The sequence below is a fragment of the Monodon monoceros genome, unplaced genomic scaffold (genome assembly GCF_005190385.1).
Source record: "Monodon monoceros isolate NGI ecotype Baffin Bay Population unplaced genomic scaffold, NGI_Narwhal_1 Super_Scaffold_12, whole genome shotgun sequence".
NCBI classification, from domain to species: domain Eukaryota; kingdom Metazoa; phylum Chordata; class Mammalia; order Artiodactyla; family Monodontidae; genus Monodon; species Monodon monoceros.
Window position 1 is genome coordinate 28,259,299 of NW_021703768.1, and position 23,669 is coordinate 28,282,967.

Sequence of the window (23,669 nt, forward strand, 5' to 3'; positions counted from 1 at the left end):
ATTTAAAAATCTATAATCCATGAAGGGAAGATAAAGTTTAATCACTGAAAACATTGGCTAATAAGAGGATTCTGGTTAATGTAATTTTACCATTAACTTGGAAAATAGTTTGTCGCAACTATTGTCAGAAAGTTTCAAAATTATTAGTTCATATTGCCTTAGTAAATGTGAATATGACAAGTTGTATTTTCCAAAGATGGCTGCAACAATAATCTCTCATCTGGCATGTTCTTCTACAACGTGACCATGATATCACTCCATCATGACACGGAGTCTAGTTACCCTGGCCTGGGACTGAATGCAGAAATGAAGTTGCGTGAATTCAGAGGCTAGGTCATAAAAGACCATGCAGCTTCTATCCGATTCTTTCAGATCTGTCACTCTCAGGAGCCTCCACTGCCATGGGGTAAGAAGCCTACACCCTTGGAGAGGCCAGGTGTAGGTGCTCCAGTTGACAGTCCCCAGTGAGCCATCCAGCCCAGGTGCCAGTCATCTGAGCACAGAAGCCTACAGATGACTCCAGCTCCCAGGCATCTGAGTCATTCTTAACCATCTAGGTCTTCCTAGGTGAGATGCCAAACATTGTGAAGCTAAGACACACCATCCCCATTGCATTCTGTCTAAATTTCTGACCAGGAGCATAGTAAAATGATGGTTGTTTTACTATACTAAATTTAGGTTGATATGTTATATAGCAGTAGTAAGTGGAACAGTACTCAATAAATGCTAGCTTTCTTCCTTTCTCAAGACAAGACCCAGAGCTACCATCCAGCTTGGCTTGCTAGGATACTAACCACTACTGATTTTATTGACTTTTCATTTCATCATCTCCTGTGTTACACTTTTTCTGTTTCCACTCCAGATCCCTTCTGCAGCTGCTCAGAACCCTGGGAAGCTGATGCTATAGATTGCTGTGGCTTCCAGTTGGATTCGGGGAATGGAGGCGCTGTCTCTTAGGATAACTGCTCCTTCTTTTACTTCTTCAGGCCTAGGATGGTAGCCTTGTTCCCCCAATCCTCTACTATTAATGGACAGAGGTAATGAATCATCTTTCTTGGTTTCCCTAAGTCCAACCCACACCTTTGAAAGTAGTCAAGGTATTCTGTTTGGGTGTGCAGGGCACCCTAACTGATAATGTCTCCTTTGTAGTAAAAAAAAAATCAAACCATCAATCTTGAGTGACATAGTCATTAATTAACTCTGTAAACCAACTGCTGGAATAACAGAATCTTTCTTTGACATAGCATATTGTAATACCTCTTGTGGAGGGGGTTAGAATGAGGTCATCCTAGTAAGAGCAGTGATCATGATGTAACACTGCAAATACAGAAAGTAGAAGAGCTTAAGGCTGAATCTGTATGACCTTGAAATTTCCCTGGAATTCAAAAAAGACAAATGATATTGGCTTTTAATCTGGCTTTGCCTTTGGCCCCTTTCTCTTACACATTGAACACAGCCCCCAAAGAAATTCTAGTTAATTAAGGATGCCAATCAATATATTGGCCCAGAACTAAGTTAGCTGCTTATCTAGAAGTATTTACTTGAAAAGGGCATTAAGTGGAAATCAATCACATTCTAAAATATATGACAATCAAATTCAAAATGTTATTTATAGAGGATTCTGAGTTGCTTTCTCCACATAGCAATGAGAGTGTCACCATGTACCTGTAAATATTTGGTAAATCTTATTAGACACTAGCAGTGAGAGATCAGTTAAAACCTTCTACTTTTTAAGAATTATCTTCAGGAATTAATCACCAATGCCTAAGAATTTAATCAACCATGGCTGTGTAGTGAAGCCACCATTAAAATACAAAAGGAGGGGTTTCAGAGAGCTTCCAAGTTGGTGAAGCAGAATGCCTCCACGTGCCACCGTGCTGGGCTCCAAACTCCAAGAGGATTGAAGTTTCTTTGTTCTCGACCTAATGCTATGAATCTCTTCATCCGGCTATTGGTACCTGTGCTTTAAAATCCTCGGTAATAAACGACTCATCTGTCGCGTGGCTAACAGGGTCTTGGCTCTCTGGCCAAGTGTCAGGCCTGTGCCTCTGAGGTGGGAGAGTCGAGATCAGGACACTGGTCCACCAGAGACCTCCCAGCTCCACATAGTATCAAATGGCAAAAGCTCTCCCAGAGATCTCCATCTCAGTGCTAAGACCTAGCTCCACTCAACAACAAGCAAGCTACAGTACTAGATACCCTATGCCAAACAACTAGCAAGATAGGAACACAACCCTACCAATTAGCAGAGAGCCTGCCTAAAATCACAATATGGTCACAGACACCCTAAAACACACCACCAGATGTGGTCCTGCCCACAAGAAAGACAAGATCCAGCCTCACCCACCAGAACACAGGCACTAGTCCCCTCCACCGGGAAGCCTACACAGCCCATTGAATCAACCTTTGCCACTGGGGGCAGACACCAAAAACAACAGGAAGTACGAACATGCAGAATGCGAAAAGAAGACCCCAAACACAGTAAGTTAGGCAAAATGAGAAGACAGAGAAACACGCAGCAGATGAAGGAGCAAGGTAAAAACCCACCAGACCAAACAAATGAAAAAGAAATAGGCAGACTACCTGAAAAAGAATTCAGAATAGTGATAGTATAGATGATCCAAAATCTTGGAAATAGAATGGAGAAAGTACAAGAAATGTTTAACAAGGACCCAGAAAAACTAAAGAGCAAACAAACAATGATGAACAACACAATAAATGAAATTAAAAATTCTCTAGAAGGAATCAAGAGCAGAATAACTGAGGCAGAAGAACGGATAAATGACTTGGAAGATAAAAGAGTGGAAATAACTATTACAGAGCAGGATAAAGAAAAAAGAGTGAAAAGAATTGAGGACAGTCTTTGAGACCTCTGGGACAACATTAAATGAAAAAACATTTGAATTACAGGGGTCCCAGAAGAAGAAGAGAAAAAGAAAGGGACTGAGAAAATATTTGAAGAGATCATAGTTGAAAACTTCCCTAATATGGGAAAGAAAATAGTCAATCAAGTCCAGGAAGTGCAGAGAGTCCATACAGGATAAATCCAAGGAGAAACATGCCAAGACACATATTAATCAAACTATCAAAAATTAAATACAAAGAAAAAATATTAAAATTAACAAGGGAAAAACAACAAATAACATACAAAGGAATCCCCATAAGGTTAACAGCTTATCTTTTAGCAGAAACTCTGCAAGCCAGAAGGGAGTGGCAAGACATATTTAAAGTGATGAAAAGGAAAAACGTACAACAAAGATTACTCTACCCAGCAAGGATCTCATTCAGATTTGACAGAGAAATTGAAACCTTTACAGACAAGCAAAAGCTAAGAGAATTCAGCAAACCAGCTTTACAACAAATGTTAAAGGAACTTCTCTAGGCAGGAAACACAACGAAGGAAAAGACCTGCAATAACAAACACAAAACAATTAAGAAAATGGTAATAGGAACATACATATCGATAATTACCTAAATGTAAATGGATTAAATGCTCCTACCAAAAGACATAGACTGGCTGAATGGATACAAAAACATGACCCATATATATACTGTCTACAAGAGACCAACTTCAGACCTAGGAACACATACAGACTGAAAGCGAGGGGATGGAAAAAGATATACCATGCAAATGGAAATCAAAAGAAAGCTGGAGTAGCAATTCTCATATCAGACACAATAGACTTTAAAATAAAGACTATTACAAGAGACAAAGAAGGACACTACATAATGATCAAGGGATCAATTCAAGAAGAAAATATAACAACTGTAAATATTTATGTACCCAACAGAGGAGCACCTGAATACATAAGGTAAACACTAACAGCTATAAAAGGGGAAATCAACAGTAACACATGCATAGTAGGTGAATTTAATACCTCACTTTCGCCAATGGAGGGATCATCCAAAATGAAAATAAATAAGGAAACACAAGCTTTAAATGATACATTAAACAAGATGGACTTAATTGATATTTATAGGACATTCCATCCAAAAACAACAGAATACACATTTTTCTCAAGTGCTCATGGAACATTCTCCAGGAGAGATAATATCTTTGGTCACAAATAAAGCCTTGGTAAATTTAAGAAAACTGAAATTGTATCAGGTATCTTTTCTGACCACAATACTATGAGACTAGATATCAATTACAGGAAAAAATCTGTAAAAAATACAAACACATGGAGGCTAAACAACACATTACTTAATAACCAAGAAATCAATGAAGAAATCAAAGAGGAAAACAAAAAATACCTAGAAACAAATGACAATGAAAACATGCTGACCCAAAACCTATGGGATGCAGCAAAAGCAGTTCTAAGAGGGAAGTTTATAGCAATACAATCCTACCTCAAGAAACAAGAAACAGCTCAAATAAACAACCTAACCTTACACCTAGAGCAATTAGAGAAAGAAGAACAAAAAAACCCCAAAGTTACCAGAAGGAAAGAAATCATAAAGATCAGATCAGAAATAAATGAAAAAGAAATGAAGGAAACAATAGCAAATACCAATAAAACTAAAAGCTGGTCCTTTGAGAAGATAAACAAAATTGATAAACCATTAGCCAGACTCATCAAGAAAAAAAGGGAGAAGACTCAAATCAATAGAATTAGAAATGAAAAAGGAGAAGTAACAACTGACACTGCAGAAATAGAAAGGATCATGAGAGATTACTACAAACAACTATATGCCAATAAAATGGACAACCTGGAAGAAATGGACAAATTCTTAGAAAAGCACAACCTTCCAAGACTGAACCAGGAAGAAACAGAAAATATAAACAGACCAATCACAAGCACTGAAATTGAGACTATGATTAAAAATCTTCCAACAAACAAAAGCCCAGGACCAGATGGCTTCACAGGCGAATTCTATCAAACATTTAGAGAAGAGCTAACACCTATCCTTCTCAAACTCTTCCAAAATATAGCAGAGGGAGGAACACTCCCAAACTCATTCTACAAGGCCACCATCACCACGATACCAAAACCAAACAAAGATACCACAAGAAAGAAAACTACAGGCCAATATCTCTGATGAACATAAATGCAAAAATCCTCAATAAAATACCAGCAAACAGAATCCAACAGCACATTAAAATGATCATACACCATGATCAAGTGGGGTTTATCCCAGGAATGCAAGGATTCTTCAATATATGAAAATCAATCAATGTGATAAACTGTATTAACAAATTGAAGGAGAAAAACCATATGATCATCTCAATAGATGCAGAAAAAGCTTTCAACAAAATTCAACACCCATTTATGCTAAATACCCTCCAGAAAGTAGGCATAGAGGGAACTTACCTCAACACAATAAAGGCCATATACGACAAACCCATAGCCAACATTGTTCTCAATGGTGAAAAAATGAAACTATTTCCTCTAAGATCAGGAACAAGACAAGGTTGTCCACTCTCACCACTATTATTCAACATAGTTTTGGAAGTTTTAGCCACAGCAGTCAGAGAAGAAAAAGAAATAAAAGGAATCCAAATTGGAAAAGAAGAAATAAAACTGTCACTGTTTGCAGATGACATGATACTACACATAAAGAATCCTGGGCTTCCCTGGTGGCACTGTAGTTGAGAGTCCGCTTGCTGGTGCAGGGGACGCGGGTTCGTGCCCTGGTCCAGGAAGATCCCACATGCCGTGAATCGGCTGGGCCCATGAGCCATGGCCGCTGAGCCTGCGCGTCTGGAGCCTGTGCTCTGTAATGGGAGAAGCCACAGCAGTGAGAGGCCCGCCTACCGCAAAAAAAAAAAAAAAAAAAAAAAAGAATCCTAAAGATGCTACCAGAAAACTACTTGAGCTAATCAATGGATTTGGTAAAGTAGCAGGAGACAAAAATTAATTCACAGAAATCTCTTGCATCCCTATACACTACTGATGAAAAATCTGAAAGAGAAATTAAGGAAACACTCCCATTTATCACTGCAACAAAAAGAATAAAATACCTAGGAATAAACCTACCTAAGGAGACAAAAGACCTGTATGCAGAAAACTATTAGACACTGAAGAAAGAAATTAAAGATGATACAAACAGATGGAGAGATATACCATGTTCTTGGATTGGAAGAATCAACATTGTGAAAATGACTATACTACCCAAAGCAATCTATGGATTCAATGCAATCCCTATCAAATGACCAATGACATTTTTCAGAGAACTAGAACAAAAAATTTCACAATTTATATGGAGACACAAAAGACCCCGAATAGCAAAGCAATCTTGAGAAAGAAAAACTAAGCTGGAGGAATCAGACTCTCTGACTTCAAACTATACTACAAAGCTACAGTAATAAAGACAGTATGGTACTGGCACAAAAACAGAAATATAGATCAATGGAACAGGATAGAAAGCCCAGAGATAACCCCACACACATATGTTTACCTTATTTTTGATAAAGGAGGCAAGAATATACAATGGAGAAAAGACAGCCTCTTCAATAAGTGGTGCTGCGAAAACTGGAGAGCTACATATAAAAGAATGAAATTAGAACACTCCCTAACACCATACACAAAAATAAACTCTAAATGGATTAAAGACCTAAATGAAGGCCAGACACTATAAAACTCTTAGAGGAAAACATAGGCAGAACACTCTATGACATAAATCACAGCAAGCTCCTTTTTGACCCACCTCCTAGAGAAATGGAAATAAAAACAAAAATAAACAAATGGGACCTAATGAAACTTAAAAGCTTTTGCACAGCAAAGGAAACCATAAACAAGACGAAAAGACAGCCCTCAGAATGGGAGAAAAATATTTGCAAATGTAGCAACTGACAAAGGATTAATTTCCAAAATTTACAAGCAACTCATGCAGCTCAATATCAAGAAAACAAATAACCCAACCCAAAAATGGGCAGAAGACCAAAATAGACATTTCTCCAAAGAAGATATACAGATTGCCAACAAACACATTAAAGGATGCTCAACATCACTAATTATTAGAGAAATGGAAGTCAAAACTACAATGAGGTACCACCTCACACCAGTCAGAATGGCCATCACTGGAAAATCTACAAACACTAAATGCTGGAGAGGGTGTGGAGAAAAGGGAACCCTCTTGCACTGCTGGTGGGAATGTAAATTGATACAGCCACTAGAGAGAACACTATGGCGGTTCCTTAAAAAACTAAAAATAGAACTACCATATGACCCAGCAATCCCACTACTGGGCATATACCCTGAGAAAACCATAATTCAAAAAGAGTCATGTACCACAATGTTCACTGCTGCTCTAATTACAATAGCCAGGACATGGAAGCAACCTAAGTGTCCATCGACAGATGAATGGATAAAGAAGATGTGGCACATATATATAATGGAATATTACTCAGCCATAAAAAGAAATGAAATTGAGTTATTTGTAGTGAGGTGGATGGACCTAGAGACTGTCATACGGAGTGAAGTAAGTCAGAAAGAGAAAAATAAATATTGTATGCTAACACATATATATGGAATCTAAAAAAAAAAAATGGTTCTAGAGGCATGACAGGAATAAAGACGCAGATGTAGAGAATGGACTTGAGGAGACAGGGAGGGGGAAGGGTAAGTTGGGATGAAGTGAGAGAGTGGCATGAATTTATATATACTACCAAATGTAAAATAGATAGCTAGTGGGAAGCAGCCGCATAGCACAGGGAGAGCAGCTCGGTGCTTTGTGACCCCCTAGAGCGGTGGGATAGGGAGGGAGGGAGGGAGACGCAAGAGAGAGGAGATATGGGGATATATGTATGTGTAGAGCTGATTCAATTTGTTATAAAGCAGAGACTAACACACCACTGTAAAGCAATTATACTCCAATAAAGATGTTAAAAAAAAGAATTATCTTCATATACCCCTGAACCTGATCATCTCAAGTGGAAATTATATCTTGATATAAGAGCAAGTAAAGTTTCTTATGTCCAAAACCAAAACGAAATAAAACAGTTACATAGCTCATCGTATTCTCAATTCAATACTGAGATTGTAAAATAAAGGGAGCCTGTTATATGGTTAATTTAGTTCATATAAGATTTTCCTTGCTCAAAAATTCAAGTTAGGAAGGGTATAGAGAAAGCAAGTAAAGACAACTTATTGTAACCACCTACAGCAGAAAATGCAATATTTCCTACTATATCAAAATTTAAGATCAAAGGTACTCAAGCACTGAATATTTAATCACATCACCTGAAAGAGATTCAAAGTACTGTATACCTGGTTTTTAAAATACTGACAAATACCAAGATCTCTTTTTATAACCACTTGAGTACAAGTTAAGCAGTATAAGTTAAATTTTACACTAGGACATAATCTATAATTCTCCTAAAATGGGATATAACATTGATTTTAATAATGTGAGATGATAAAAATTCTATGACTCAGTAGAGGGCACTGCCACAATTCCCTTACAATATACAGAAATAGCATGTAACTTCATAGAAGATGGCAAGGGTAGGAACTGTATAACCATATATCTTGTTGACAAGTCCATCCTAAATCTACCAACTTTCAATTTCAGTTCCCACTAAATATTTACTTTGTATTTTCTGGCTCTTTGACCCCCTTCATCTCTGATTTCCTTGATCAATGAGTTCAGATCTATCCTTCATAATGAAGGCTCAGTCAAGAAGAACTTGAGTCCCATCACTGCAAGAGCTCAAACACATTGATTCTCTTATCCATTGCTGAAACCCATACTTCTCACAACATTGGTAAGACTCAAAGCCGATAGTTTTTTCCTCCCTGAAATCCCAATGAACTGATTACAGACATGGACTGTCATGGTCAGAAAGAAATTATATAAGAAATACGTAAGAAATGCTCAAACAGGAGCATCGCTGGTGCTTGAAGAATGCTTAATGGAACCAGGTAGGAGCCATTTTCAAAATTTACCACGATCAAGAAGTATTCTTTCCTGCTTATAACTCCTCTTCTGCAGCCACTGTGTACAAATCAGGCAAAGCACACACTTAAAGAAAGTCAGAGGCCTGCAACATCTCACAAAACTCACAGGGTTAACAAGAAAAGCAAACATTCAGCATTTTGCAGGGTACATTGAGCAAAGCAAGCCTTCAGAGAAACCAACTGAGAAATCCCCAGCAAGTGCACTGTTAGGGAACAAAACTAAGGCCCTGGAAACAGGGGAGGGACTAATCTCTGCTGGCTGCATGTGATAAAAATGGGATGGGATGGAAGTAAGATGACCAGTAGAATAAGAGAATATTAGATTCGCCACCTTGGAAAGAATTCCGGTTAAAGGTTCCACATATAAGGAACTTGGAAGTTGCCACTCTGTTGTAATGACAAGTAAATAGGTGAACAGACTGAAAAATCAACAATGCTTCTTGGATATGAGAGAGGAAAGGGCACAGGACAAACTGCTGCTCCCAAGACTGGAGAGACAGATGAGTGAATAGAGGGAGTCAGAACTTCCCAACTTTCCAGAGTAGAGACTCATAAGCTGACTATCACAGGAACCTGAATTTCGGCAACTTAATATCAGATACCAAACCGTGGATCCAGGATACCCCAAAACAGCAAGTATAATAAATGCCCCCCCAAAACCCCAAAAAACTACACCTAGGCATATCACTTTCAAATCACAGAAAATCAAAGACAAAGAAAAAGTCCTGAAAGAAGCCAGAGGGAAAAAACACCTTACCTACAGAGGCACAAAGAAAGAACTGCATGCGACTTCTCAGAACTCACGCAAGCAAGAAGAGAGCAGAGTGAAATATTTAAAGTGTTGAGAGAAAAAAACCCACCAAGTTAGAATTACACACCCTGTGAAATTACCATTCAAAAGTGAAGGAGAAATAATTTCTCAGACAAACAAAAACTGAAGGAATTAGTTGCCAATAGACCTGCAGGAAAGAAATGTTAAAAGAAATTCTTTAGAAAAAAGGAAAATATTAAAAATCAGAAACTTGGATCTATATAAAGAAAAGAAAAACACTAAAGAAGCAATAAATGAAGGTTATATAAAATCTTTCCTTTTTCCAATTCTGAGTTGATCTAACAGAAAACAGTTTGTTCAAAATAATAATATCAATAATGTATTCAATTATTTTGATTATGATGCTTATGTATATATAATATATATATATATATGTGTGTGTGTGTGCTTAGGTACACATATAGAAATGAAATGAATGACAAAAATGATACAAGGGATGAGAGGCAGGAACCAGGATTATTTTGTTATTATAAGGTACTCATACTGCCTATAATTTTGTTATTATAAAGTACTCATAACACTGAAGTGGTACAGTGATATCTGAAAGTGGATTGGATTAGCTGTAAACATATATTGCAATCTCTAGGGCAATCACTAAAAAAAAGCAGATTAGCTACTCTGGGCTAAGAGTTTCCATTAGTTTATTAGTGAAGTACAACTGGAAGGTTGTCAGGTCTCCACTGTGTATTACTTGTAGTTTATTTTATATATTTATGCATGTGGTAAACTATATAATCCTCATTCCATAGCATATGTTTAAATGCATCTCAATAAATCCTACTATTTTTATGAAGTCCTACATATTAAAAAAATCCTCCAGGGCTTCCCTGATGGCACAGTGGTTGGGAGTCCGCCTGCCGATGCAGGGGACACGGGTTCGTGCCCCGGTCCGGGAAGATCCCACATGCCGCAGAGCGGCTGGGCCCATGAGCCATGGCCGCTGAGCCTGCGCGTCCGGAGCCTGTGCTCTGCAACGGGAGAGGCCACAACAGTGAGAGGCCCGCGTCCCCCACACACACACACAAAATCCTCCAGATAATTTTAGAGATCAATATCTGGACTTGGTTGATCCTACCTGACAGTTACAGAGGACAAAGTCAGACGGATTAGCGCCGAGTGCGATTTTAAAAAGTCAAGGAAGTATCTGATTCTGATTTTCTGTCCTCTAAACATCACTATATGGTCACTCATCAGGATGACCATCAGGATGAAATATGCGCCCTTATTATTCTCACGTTTTATCAAGGATATGTGGACATATCTCAAATGCACGTGATTATTTTGAGCCTTACTAGGAATACTGTCAGACTCTGTAAGAACTAGTTTCAGTGATGTAAGTATCTGTTCTACATGTACTTATTTCTAATGAACATGATCTAGTTTCTAAGGCAGCTTAGAACAGTTCAAGCAATCTCCAGGAGCTTCGCATGGTCTTTGGAGTTTTCTTTTTTTTTCTTTTAATTGGGGTATAGTTGTTTTATGATGTTGTGTTAGTTTCTACTGTACAGCGAAGTGGAGTTCCCTGTGCTATACAGCAGGTTCTCATTAGTTATCTATTTTATACATGTTAGTGTATATATGTCAGTGGGGTTTTCAGTATTTGCCTTTTCCTATCAGAATGTGACATTCCTTAAACAAAGGAACAATGACTACGCTCCAAAGAGAATTCAGCCAAGCAGGGTGACGTCCAGGATGGGGCAGGAGAAAATGTTCTCCCTTTTGTGCAAGCCATTGTTGTGCTTCTAGACCAAAAACACAGCACAGAGGAGACAACAGAGCACACAACTGGCAAAGGTCACATTCAGAAGTGATGACAGTCTGACAGTAGTGCCATTGCTGTAAGTTTTATAAGACACATGGGAATTCTGGTTAGAATATATTACAACTGACAGATTCCTGCAGTACTAGGGTTGCCATGGGGCAAAACTATGATTTTTAGGAAAGTGATCTTGAGGTTTTGTCAAAATATTTTTTTTGTTTAATAAGGAGTCCTGAAGCTTCCTATTGAGACCAGCATCTGTGTCAAGCCATTTCTGCAGCTGTTCCTTCACAGATAATCCATTGGCTGCACTTTCATGGTTGATCTTTGGATGGGTGACTGGGGTAAATTTTCTTCAACAAGCCTCTTGTAATGAATGGTAGCACTTGCTATTGCATTCCCTTCCAACCTTTCCCAAGGGACAGCTAGTCCTAAATTCTCCCAGAGTCACCCCAAAGTCATGCCCCACAGATAAGGCAGGAGTGAAAGCAAATATGGTGGAGAGGACAGAAGAACGAACACTAGTGGAGAGGGAGGCCCGTTGCTGGTATACTCTGAGTCCTCTTTGCCTTGGAAAAGCGGGCTGTGGAAAATAAGTGGGCTGGCTTTGATGACAGTTAGCTAAATTTATAAAATGCTCTTGCCAAGTTTTCATATGGATTTCTGCTCTTGAACAAAGATGATAAAAATGTTTAAATAGTCAAACTAAGGAAATAACATCTTGGTGAATTTTTTTTGAATCATAAATTTTATTTTATTTTAAATAACTTTAACTACCTCAGCTGTTAATAAAATAAAAGCAGAAAGAACAGGCTGCCTTTTTTCCAGATTTAATCACAAAATTGTGTCTACAATAATCGACATAACTCGCTTCTTGTCCTTCACCCATCTCATCAAAAATTATTGCATTTTCCCTCAAATTGTATTTTTTGGATTCTTCTGTAAATATACTCATTTTGTCCTCGTTCCTGAAGGCATCTTCATTTAAATCCATGCTTTAAAGAAGGAGAAGGGGTGCATATGTGGAGGCAAAATATTCTCTTGAAGCAAACAGATACAAAGTTGCTAGAAGAAGCTGATTGTAAACACAAGCTGCCTGGTTGGGAAGGGGAGGGCTGTTGACTTAGAGACATGTGACAGCCTTGGGTGGACGGGCACAGGCAAAGCCCCACCGGGCCCTTCTTCTTTGGCAGGGTCAGGACTGAGCCAGCGGAGGCAGAGCTTCATCTTCCCCTTGGAACTCGTTGTTTTGATTCTCCTCCAAAAGCCTTCATCCAGATAAGAAGCCAATGACTGATTACATCTTTTTTTTTTTTTTTGCGGTACGTGAGCCTCTCACTGTTGTGGCCTCTCCCGTTGCGGAGCACAGGCTCCGGATGTGCAGGCTCAGCGGCCATGGCTCACGGGCCCAGCCGCTCCGCGGCATGTGGTATCTTCCTGGACCGGGGCACAAACCCGTGTCCCCTGCATCGGAGGTGGACTCTGAACCACTGCGCCACCAGGGAAGCCCCATCTTCTTGAATTTATACTTACGCAGCTCTTTGCTCCAAATGCACAATGTAAATTATATGTAAAATATAAATTATAAAAGATATTAAATTATAACTATATAAAAAGGGAAGACCAAAATGTCACAATGCTTAAATGTAGGTAAACATCCCAGCAAAAGGGTGAGCAGGACTTAGGTGAAGGGTTTGCCGGGCTCTCAGCCAGAAGCTGTTGGTGGGTGGTGGCCATGTGCGCAGCCCCCATGAAATATGAGGGCTTTAACTGCTCCGCCTGAGATGGGAAGGAGACCACCATCACCACAAACTTCTTAAAGCCTTAACTCTTGATGACTTTCAGGCCTAGGAAGGTTGCAAAGTAAGGACTCAGCTTCTCATGCAAGCGCTCAGCCAATCTGCCAGACTGGCTCTGTGATAATTCCTAATGTATTTTCAATGTTACTAGGAGAGGCAATTTTGAACCACCTTAGCAAGTCCTGTCCTGAAATGAGGTCCCACGGTGTGGTCATGAAAAAACTGCAAAAACTAGAAAGAGTGGGTGCACACAGAGAGAAAAAGGGAGGAAAGGGACAGGAAAGAGAAAAATAAAAGAAACTAAAAGGAAATCACGCTCAAATCAGGCCTGTAAATTACTATTCCAAAATCCATAAAGAAATATAATACCAAGAAAGACAACAAAATAATTACAACAGGAGTTCACTCTGGATAAAATAAGTTTGTTAGGACAGTGCTATGGAATGAATGTGTCCCCTTAAAATTCATATGTTGAAGCCCTAACCCCCCAGTGTCATGGTATTTGGAGGTGGCACATTTGGGAGGTAATTACGTCATGAAGGTAAGGTCCTCATGACGGAACTGATGCCTTTATAAAAAGAAAAAGACACATGAGATGCGAGGATACAGAGAGAGGGTAGCCATCTACAAGCCAGGAAGAAGATTCTCACTAAGAACCGAATCTTCCAGCACCTTGATCTTGGACTTCCCAGCCTCCAGAACTGTGAGAAATACATGTTTGTTGTTGAAGCTACCCAGCCTATGGTATTTTGTGATAGCAGCCAGACTGACAAAGGTAGGCAGTCTGACCTACTTTTTAAAATAAGCATGTTACTTACTGCCTTTGGGCATTTTCACCTGGAAATCTCATAGGCACTTTAATTGAACTCATATAATCATAAACTCCTCTTGGGATCTGTTTCTTGTCACATGTTCCCTGTTTCAGTGAGTGACACTACCATTTAGCCAGTTATGTGAAGGAGAACACGGGGGGGGGTCACCCTTCAACCCTTCCTCATGCACAAACCACTCTCTATCAAAAGATAACTGGAATCAACCATTAAGTTCAGTCTAGTACAGCTCCTAAATATGTCCACATTTTCATGGTTTTTCCATCTGTACCACCTTAGCTTTAGTTCAAGCCACTATTATTACTGTCCTAGACCACTGCCAAGATCTTCTATCTCTTTTCCTTCCCTTCTAGTGTTTCTCCCACATGGAAATAAAACATTGACCCTAGTTAACTCCGGGGGAAAAGGAAAGGGAGTGGAGTTAGGCAGTGCTCTTCAAGTGTATTTGTGCAACTTCTTACTCTTTAAAAATGAAGATTGAAACAAACATGACATAATAAGATCTGATGAAGTTGAGTGGTTGATTTACAGGAATTTGTTATTGCATCCTCCTTTTTGCTGGGGCCTCTGTAATATTTTCCCGTGAAAAAGTGTAAAACTAGAATAACACGATAACAAAATAAAATAAAGTAAAATAAAATAAAATGATTGCTACTACCTGTTTGTAACCTTGGGAATCAATGGGAATCAATTGATGGGAATCAATGTGGTAATAAGTTTCTTAACATTTGGTATAAGTATGTTACTTTTTGAACCTAGAAATTCCATCTACAAATTAAAATTTAATGAGATCATTCTTTACACGGGCCCAAAGATGCTCATCAGAGGCTGATCAATAAGGAACCGGCTAAGGGAATTTTGTTTTGTCTTGCCAGTGAAATATAATGTATCCACAAAAATGATAGCTATGGAGACTGAATAACACATGGAATGGTACCCACGTTATGATGTTAAGTGAAAACATGTGTATATGTACATAAATACATCCATATGCACACAACTATATACATCTATGATGAGAGAAAATAATATTGAAAGGCAATAAAGCAAAGTACCAAAGTGCATGTATGGTAGGGTGGTGACTTCAATTTTTCAGTAACATATTTAACTTAGTTTTATAATATAGAAAGTTTTAACTTAAAGGAAATAAAAATACATCATTGAATGATTCAGTGTTTCGGGCAGTCTTCCATCTTTATATTTAGCGGTAGGTGTCTTATGTGAATATTAACATTTCATTCTCTATGTCTGAGAGCGTGAAGGTAGATATGCTGTCATCTTTCTCTGCCAGAATTAAGAGAGCTCACTGCCACTCCAATAGATAGCACGGCTGAAATTCAAGTAAGCACATGGGCACTATGATAGCTTCTGTTAAGGTTTAATAACCAGAGTGACATTTGCCCAAGTCAGGCAGAGATGCTCCTGAAGGATCAGGTTGTATCAAAGCCAAACGCCCGCTGTTTGGTAAGGCTGTTTCATTTCCTTGCTAAATACGAATATATCTTTATGATCACTGCACAAATCAGCCATTTATATTGTATTTCCCACGCTCTGAAATACTACACAAGCAATGCAAAGGGTCCGGCCCATGCTGAAATAGAAGGGGGTGTAGGGTGAATAATCTCGTGTTTCTCTGAGAAGGCCCTGCTCAGGCAGGACTGGCTGAGTTTCTCTCCGTGGTGTCCTGGAATAAATGATTTAAACTTAAAGCTTAAACCTGTACGTCACCGCAAAAAAGAGAACAAAAGGGATGCAAAATCGTAAAAGTATTTGTGAACTACAGTCCCGATGACCTCATTTTCCTCCCAACTTCTCCTCAGGGAAATATTTTTCACCTACTTATTTTCTGCTTAAATTGCTTTTGCTTCTCAGCAAAAAGATCCCAGCCCTCCTGGGCAGCAGTGGGAAGAGCAGGGCTGACTCTTACTGATGCCCTTTACGGCTGCTGCCAGATTTGACCTAGACAGATTTCCAGAGGTTCAGGATTTTCAAGATGTCACACAGTTTGAAATGAACATAGGATTCCTGTGATTTCTAAAAGGGAGCTGTTGGTTTTCTATACTGAAGGAGGGAAAGAAAGAAATCAGTAATACGAAAATTGTTCACAAGGCTGATGGGCCACGACTCAATGTCTGTCCCTGGATCTCTTTCCACGACTACTTCCTGGGGGGTGGGGGTGGGCGGGTGGAAGGAGCAAGTGAACAAATGGAGCAAAGTACATGAGAGGGAAGCCAGGGAGGTGGAGGCTGTGCTCTCCTGACCCCTTCTCTCCATCACTTTGATTCCCTTTGCTACATTGCTGATTCTGGCACTTCAGCCAACAGCTGTCCTAGTTTTATAGGCAGCAGTAACAATAGAGGCAGAAAGTTCCCGAACAGACTTGGACAGGATCCAAAAGGAGAAAGAGAGGCCGAGTCTACTATTAAAGCCCCCAAATGAGTGAAGAGCCCCAAGTACCAGAACAGCCCTGACTCCTGCCCCCAGAGGCCCCAGAAATGTTCATCTAGCACTGCAGCCACAAGAGTCCGCACTCTACAAGCACATACTCCTTTACAGTTCCCAGCCTCTCTCTGCAGTTGGATTGTGCCCGCAGGGCTGAGGCCAACCAATGAAACATGAGCAGAAGTGGTTGGCGTCACTCCAGGCCAAGGCCGTTATTAAGGGCCAATCAGCCTCTTCAATTTCTCCCTTCCCCTGTGGGGCAATTTCAGATGTCTCAGCTACAAGACGAAGCAGGGCCATCTAATCTGTGCCAGATTTAGACTGGGTTAAAAATAAACCTTCATTGTGGTCTTAAGATTTTGTTTTCTTTGTTACCATAGCAGAACTTGTCCCATCCTGACACACTTGACAGCAAAGGAACCTCTCCAGTGCTTGATTTATGAGAGAAAACTGTTTTTCTTGTAGCTATGAAAAACTGGTAAATTGGAGACAGAAGAACACTGGGCTAGGAATTAGGAGAGACAGTTATGGTCTGGATTTGGCCGTGATTTAAAGGATACCTCTGGTGGGTGGTTTGACTTCTGTGGTCTTCAGGTCCTCAACCAGAGAAGTTATAAACCTTTCTGGTCTGCTTTTTTAAAAAAGACATGTAGCCCTTTCTGCAAACAAAACCTTTCATGAAGCACAGTATGTAAAACTGATAAAAGAAAAAGGGCCTCTTTCCTTAGACCATGACCAACACATTTACTCCCCATAGAGGCCCCTGGGCCATCTTTGTGGAACCCTGCAGACCTAGGGGCGAGAGTGCAAACTGCTGGCTTAAACTTCCTCCATGGCCTATTCTGAAGCTGACGTGGATTCATAGAGAGAGGAGCTGTTCTCACCCGTCCCACACGTTACACTGCACTCTGTCCAGCGGCCATACTGCCAGAAATACACCAGCTTTTCCACGTCATTGTCAAGGCCATCTTTCCGGATTGTGTACTCATACTTGATGCCAGGGTTAGTCACCTGGAACAGAAGCTAAAGGACAAGAGCGGGGTCATGTCAAAGTCTGTTGTGACTTTATACCGCAAACCACAGTCATATAAAAATATTGTACAATGTCCATCATCTTAAAGTAGTCATGGAGGTGTGCACTGGAATACATACCATTACAGAAATACCTCTACTTCCACCTGCATGTCTACATATGTCTACAGTTAATCTGCTCCTATTCTATTATTGCTTGACTGAATTCTCATGGGTATTCATGGGAGGCCTAATCATACGGGAATTACTCTGAGGGAATGACCAGAGTGCCCTTTCCAACAATAGGCTGGTAAGTCACCTTGTGCCCTTGCGTACGTACTAACTTTGTGGTTATGGGTAAGTTACTTAATCTCTTTGTGCCTTACTTTTCCCATCTACAAAGTGAGGATAATCACAGCATGAGTAATAGGGTGCTTTTAAGGGTTAAACAAACGAAAGTAATGTGACTAGATATGATTAGATCGGTGTTGGCATATAGCTAGCACTCAGTAAACAGTAACTTTTGTTGCCGTTGTTGCTGCTTTATGGTGCCCTTCTCTAGCTCTCAGGCTGATTAGTTTTCTTAAAAGCATATAGTTCTGGGATTAAAATGGTCATGGGTTTTAGCCGAGGCATAAAATTGGAGACAGAATTTGGGACCCTCCCCTCACTTCCCTCTCATGCAGGCAATCTACTTACCACATGTTTGAAATGGATTAATTTCACACTTAGAGGTGGTAGACTGGTTGCTCCATGGGCCGGGCCTATAAGATGTAAGGTCTCCTGACATTTACGGATCATAGCTGTCAAGCATTGACCTCCAGCTTCTGTGAATGCTCTGATCTCTGGCTCTGAAATGACTTCCTTCTAACTGCTGAATTATAGCTAGATGTGACTGTCTTGGGCCATCCATCAGCCCCAACCTGCCTTGCTCTGCTGCTATAATTACCCCGCTCCTTTTCTACAGTTCTTTGCTAGTATGAAAGACAAATCACTTGTGCCTTTGAAGAGCACATGCTACATCTTTACCCCTCTCTTCTCCAGGAGTTTCACGAAGTCAAACCTTTTGCCTGAGGACAACCGCATGATAACATGTGAAAGAACCATGTCAGTTCATCACCACTGCTGGAAAGCTGTTTGGAAACTCATGCCAGGCTGACATAGACTGGTAGCATCCCTTTTATACCTGAGGAACACACACTCTGAAATAAATAGCCTGTCAACTATACTGAAAACTAAATTCAACAGATGATTTTAGGGCCCGTGGCATTTCATCACAAGGGTTTTGCCAATTTTAGGCAATAAAGGATTAGCAGCATAAACTAATATCTCACTTCCCTCCCTGTTCCTTGCTAAGAGAAGGTTTAAGGATTCTTTTTTTTTTTTTTTTTTTTGCGGTACACGGGCCTCTCAGTGTTGTGGCCTCTCCCGTTGTGGAGCACAGGCTCCGGATGCACAGGCTCAGCGGCCATGGCTCACGGGCCCAGCCGCTCCGCGGCATGTGGGATCTTCCCGGACCGGGGCACGAACCCGCGTCCCCTGCATCGGCAGGCGGACTCTCAACCACTGCGCCACCAGGGAAGCCCCTAAGGATTCTTAATGAATATCCCCTAGCAAACACCTTGGTAAAGAAAACTAGAAAGATCCTAACTAGTGCACACATCAGCAGTTTCCTTTGCTTCTGCGTTACCTGGATCCACACTGACTCATTGGTGGGACCTGTGGCCATCAGTTTCTCCAGGTCTCCTTTCCTGTCGTATTGAAAGACGGTCCCTGCCAGCTTGTAGTTCCCATTCCACTGGATAATAAATCCTCCATTGAGGTAATATTTTTCAGGGTCTTCACTCCTGATGGCCAGAAAGTTTCCAGCTCCCTCAACCTCCATTACCCGTATGTCCCTGGCTCCTTTTGGAATTATTCCGATGTCAACATAACCTAAGGAGAGAAGAGAGGCATGCAAGCTTAGCTGAACAAACACAGTCTGTTTCTGACTCATCATCCATCCCCTTCCCAGCATCTCCATCAGTTAGTGCCCTTGTCTTCCTGCTGGGTGGTTACTAGGACTGGCAGATGCACTAATTACGGGGAACTTTAAAAGCTTGGCCATGAGTAGAATTCTCAGGAGCCTTGTGACTCATTACGTAATCAGTTTCATGAGAGGAGAGGTGAAATAAATGCAGATTGAACTCTGAACCTTTTGTGGTTGATCCAGCATTTATTTTTCTGTGATTTTCTGTTGACAGTTCAAACTGTTACAGCCCCTAGCCAGCTTTCCATTAGCATTTCTGCTTCTGCATTTGTTGCTATCGGATTAATCTCCCTAAACATTGCAGTGGCTACATCCTTTTGCTCACCCTCATTGCCTGAAAATTAAAGACAGACTCTTAGAAGTAACTTAATCATAGCTTAAATTCATTAAGAGAATTCTGGAGGGAATCTTGGATTGATTGCCACCTGGCGCTCTTGAATACAGCTTGTGATGAGAAACTCAGCTCTGAGCACAGCTTTTTATATTGCTGGACAATTATATTCATTAGAAAGGGTTTTTTTCATATTTTTTCTTACGTTTTGATGAAACATAAACTTATGTTGTTCTCATGTGTTCTAATCCAACATTCTGAAAAAGCACAGAGGACATCTACTTAAAGACCATGATCAATTCTAGCTACAGTCTTATCCTTGCTTATTGGTTGTTATGGTAGGAGACCTACTGGGGAGAAATGGAATGAACACATAATGGCTTCCTCTCTTTGCCAGGCTCTAGGCTAAACCCTTTATGCATTCATCCTGTTTATGCTTCAAAAGAACCGTCATCTCATAGCTGTGATAGAATGGAAAGACGCTGGGGCTGGCATTGGGCAAGGAGTACTGGGGCATGGGAGTCAGACATCCAATTCTAGTTTCTACACTGCCACGAATGAGCTCCATGATGTCCATTGACTTATCTAACTTCTTTGAATGTCATCTGCACAATGAAGGACGTTGAATGAGATGAGAGCTTGAATGAGATGATGTCTGACATCCCTCCCAGCTAAATTTTCTCTGTTCCTTTACCTTTTCCATACAAAACTTGATTTTAAGACCTTGATCATTTTCCACTGGATATACACTAAGGTTTTTTTTGACTAACAAACACACCCTCATCTCTGTCACCTAAAAGTGCCCTGACTGCCCTCTTTCCCTCAGACATTAACATAGCATGGGATCCTAGGAGTTAAAACCCACGTCTGGCCAGCAGGAACGATTTACTCAGAAGCTGGGTACAGGCCACAACCTCAGCTCTATTTTTTCGAACTGGCAGCTCCCATCCAAAGGAGTGATGTATGGGGCCTGAAGTACTTGATTAAATTCCACTGGGCCCTCACACACTTGCCTGAGACAGCTCATTGAAACTATTAAGTTACAACTAGCTCAGGGAAAATATTTAATCACATGTAATTGAGGGTGATGCAATTGTTTAAAATGCCTTTGGAGCATTGCCCCTGCAGCATAGCAGAGCTTCTCATAGCAGAGCTCACGCATAAAGTCAACTAGCATTAAAGAATATGGCAACCACCATATGCCTTGTTTAAAAACAAACAAAAAACCAAGCCAAAACAAAAAACAGTGAGAACTAGATGAGGAAAAAACCCAAAAGAGTTTGCCTTTTATCTTCCACTTAAGAAAATCTAAAATTAGAAATATTTTGTGTAGATTCTGTCTTATCAAAAGGCGAAGTATATCAAATTTAAAATAAAAGCTTTCATTGAATATAATTGCTGCTTCCGAACAGTTTGTAGAAAGAAGATGTAAACGGAGGCAGATTTAGCCATGAGCAAAAGCAATACATATTTGTAATATATTTTTGCAAAAGAATACCTAAGAGGAACCCAAAAGATAAAATTGTGGTGTTTGGAGTCGAAAAGAACCATAACATAGCCACCAGACTCCTTTACACATGACAAAATAACCCACAATAGAGAGGAGTATAAAATGAAAAGTAAAAGTTTCCATTTCCCTCCACCCAGAGTCCTATGTCCCAAAGATAATTACAGTTAACAGTTTCTTGGATTCTCTTCCAAAACCTTTCTTTGCATGTATAAACACACATACACATACTTTTTTAAACAAGTGAGATCATACTATGTGAACTATTTTAACTATTGCTTTTTAAATTTAATATACCTTCCATATCTTTCCACATTTTTTTAGCATTTCAACAACTGCCAAAATGACATAAACCCATTTATTTAATAAGCCAACTGTTAATGGACGTTTAGGTGGAAGGGAATGACCATCAATCTCTTTATCTATAAAATGAGGAAACTGAGTTCCCAAGAGAGGAAGAAATCTATGCCATCACACGGCCACACACACACACGCACAACACACACACATGCGCGCACACACACACACACACACACACACCTCTATAACCAGGCTTTGCTAACCAACTCCTAATACAGCATTTTTAATGAAAAAATGTGATTGGTAGAACAGAGATGAAAAAAATCCCCTTGAATGTCTCATCCTCATGGGTCCTCTTTACAGAAATGAGAATCATATTAAAAAGTTTTAGGGGCTGAAGGGTTATTGAGACATTCATTCTATGTCAAGGTCAGATTTTCAGGGTTGGTAAGAATATCTCCAAAGTATTAAGAACGATGAATATATTCATTCAGTAAATCAGTTTTCTTCCGTTTTCCTCAGTAAACACGATTCTTTTGCACCAGTGTTGGGGGAAGTGGAAAACATAACCTTGACCTCGAAGAAGGAGCCTCTAGGCCCATGGAGACCACCTGGAGAAACCATCCCATTACTTAGTCTTGAACACCTTGAGCTAAAAGAATATTCAGGGGCTTTGAGGATGGAGCAGAAGACTGGTCTCACTTCTGAAGACATATCATAAGAGTGACAATGGATTATTGGTGCTAATGTGCATCTTATTCAACTATTCTAAAAAAAGGATTTACCCACTGGCATATTTGGTTTCTAGTCTGTCACTTCAAATAAAAATGTGTTTATAAAGAGGTCATACTATTAATCCAGGCAATTTAACTACAACTACCAGCTTGTCTTTTTTTTTTTACGATTTGTGCTGTCACTGTGTGGCAAGCAAGACAAGCCTCACTGCAGGCCAAGATGCCATGGTTTCTGTGAGGGGGCTCCTGGGAAAGACAGATCCATCTTCTGAAGCCTGGCTTGACAGCAGTGACACATTGCTGTCTGGTTCAGATCCAAAACTGCATTTGACCTGCTCACAAATCACAGTGAGGAAGAGCTACGTACAGATACATTCGCCAGGCAGATGTACTGAGAATTAAACTGCCCTGGATTTGGAGTTTTAGCCTCAAAATTATTTCAAAAGAGGGTTGTAAGGGGTCTGGAGTCTTGGAACACATTGTGAGCAACCATAATCCTCTTGCTGGAAACTAGTGGAGACATAGCAGAGGGAATAGACACCGACAGGGGCTTCCTGACCCTAAATGCTTCCTCACAGCCCTGAGCCCTGGAGGTCTTTCAGCTCTTTTGATGGGAAAACTCCCGTGTAAAGTGTCCAGTCACTCTCCCTACCCCTTCCAACTCAAGGTTTCCTGGACGCATGACATAGGACAGTCTCCAAGTAAGGTGGTATTTTGGTAAACATGGTTTCAAGAAAGCCATGTCCTCTCTTATCATTATGTCCTACCTTCTGCCTCTGATTCTGTCTCTGGAATGTTTTCTTATATGATTCTCATCCCCTTTACATGAACTTCTTTAGTCCAGGCCCTTATCTCCTGAACCTGGGTTAATGTTTGGGTTCCCAGCACTGGGCTCTCCTATTCTGGGCAACTTTGTATGTTGCTGGCAAACTAGTCTTTCTATGACACTGACCTCCTCAGGTCATTCACCCTCCCTAAAATCTTAGAAAGGTCCCTATTTTCTCTTGAATCTACAGCAAAGGAATTGAACCTTACGGAACAGCCTAGGAGCAACTCTGAGTCATGAAGTCGTATCATTTCTTCCTAAAAGGGTCTCATGTCCCACCGCCCAGACTTGTATAGACCCTACACCCACACTGCGGCCACAGCCCTCCAACCTGTGCTGTGAGTGTTCTTAATGGGTTCCATTCGTTCA

The 23,669-nt window shown here is 40.3% G+C and overlaps 1 protein-coding gene across 4 annotated transcripts in view; it reads right to left on the bottom strand.

Moving 5' to 3' along the window:
• ADAMTS12 (ADAM metallopeptidase with thrombospondin type 1 motif 12) overlaps positions 1-23,669 on the bottom strand; it is a 390,453-nt gene that overhangs the window by 91,909 nt on the left and 274,875 nt on the right. For all 4 annotated transcript variants that reach the window (XM_029218869.1, XM_029218871.1, XM_029218872.1 and 1 more), the window contains 2 exons: positions 19,264-19,508; positions 17,447-17,585 (listed from right to left, as the gene is read on the bottom strand). In XM_029218869.1, coding sequence (XP_029074702.1) covers positions 17,447-17,585; positions 19,264-19,508 — 384 coding nt within the window. The remainder of the gene's footprint in view (positions 1-17,446; positions 17,586-19,263; positions 19,509-23,669) is intronic.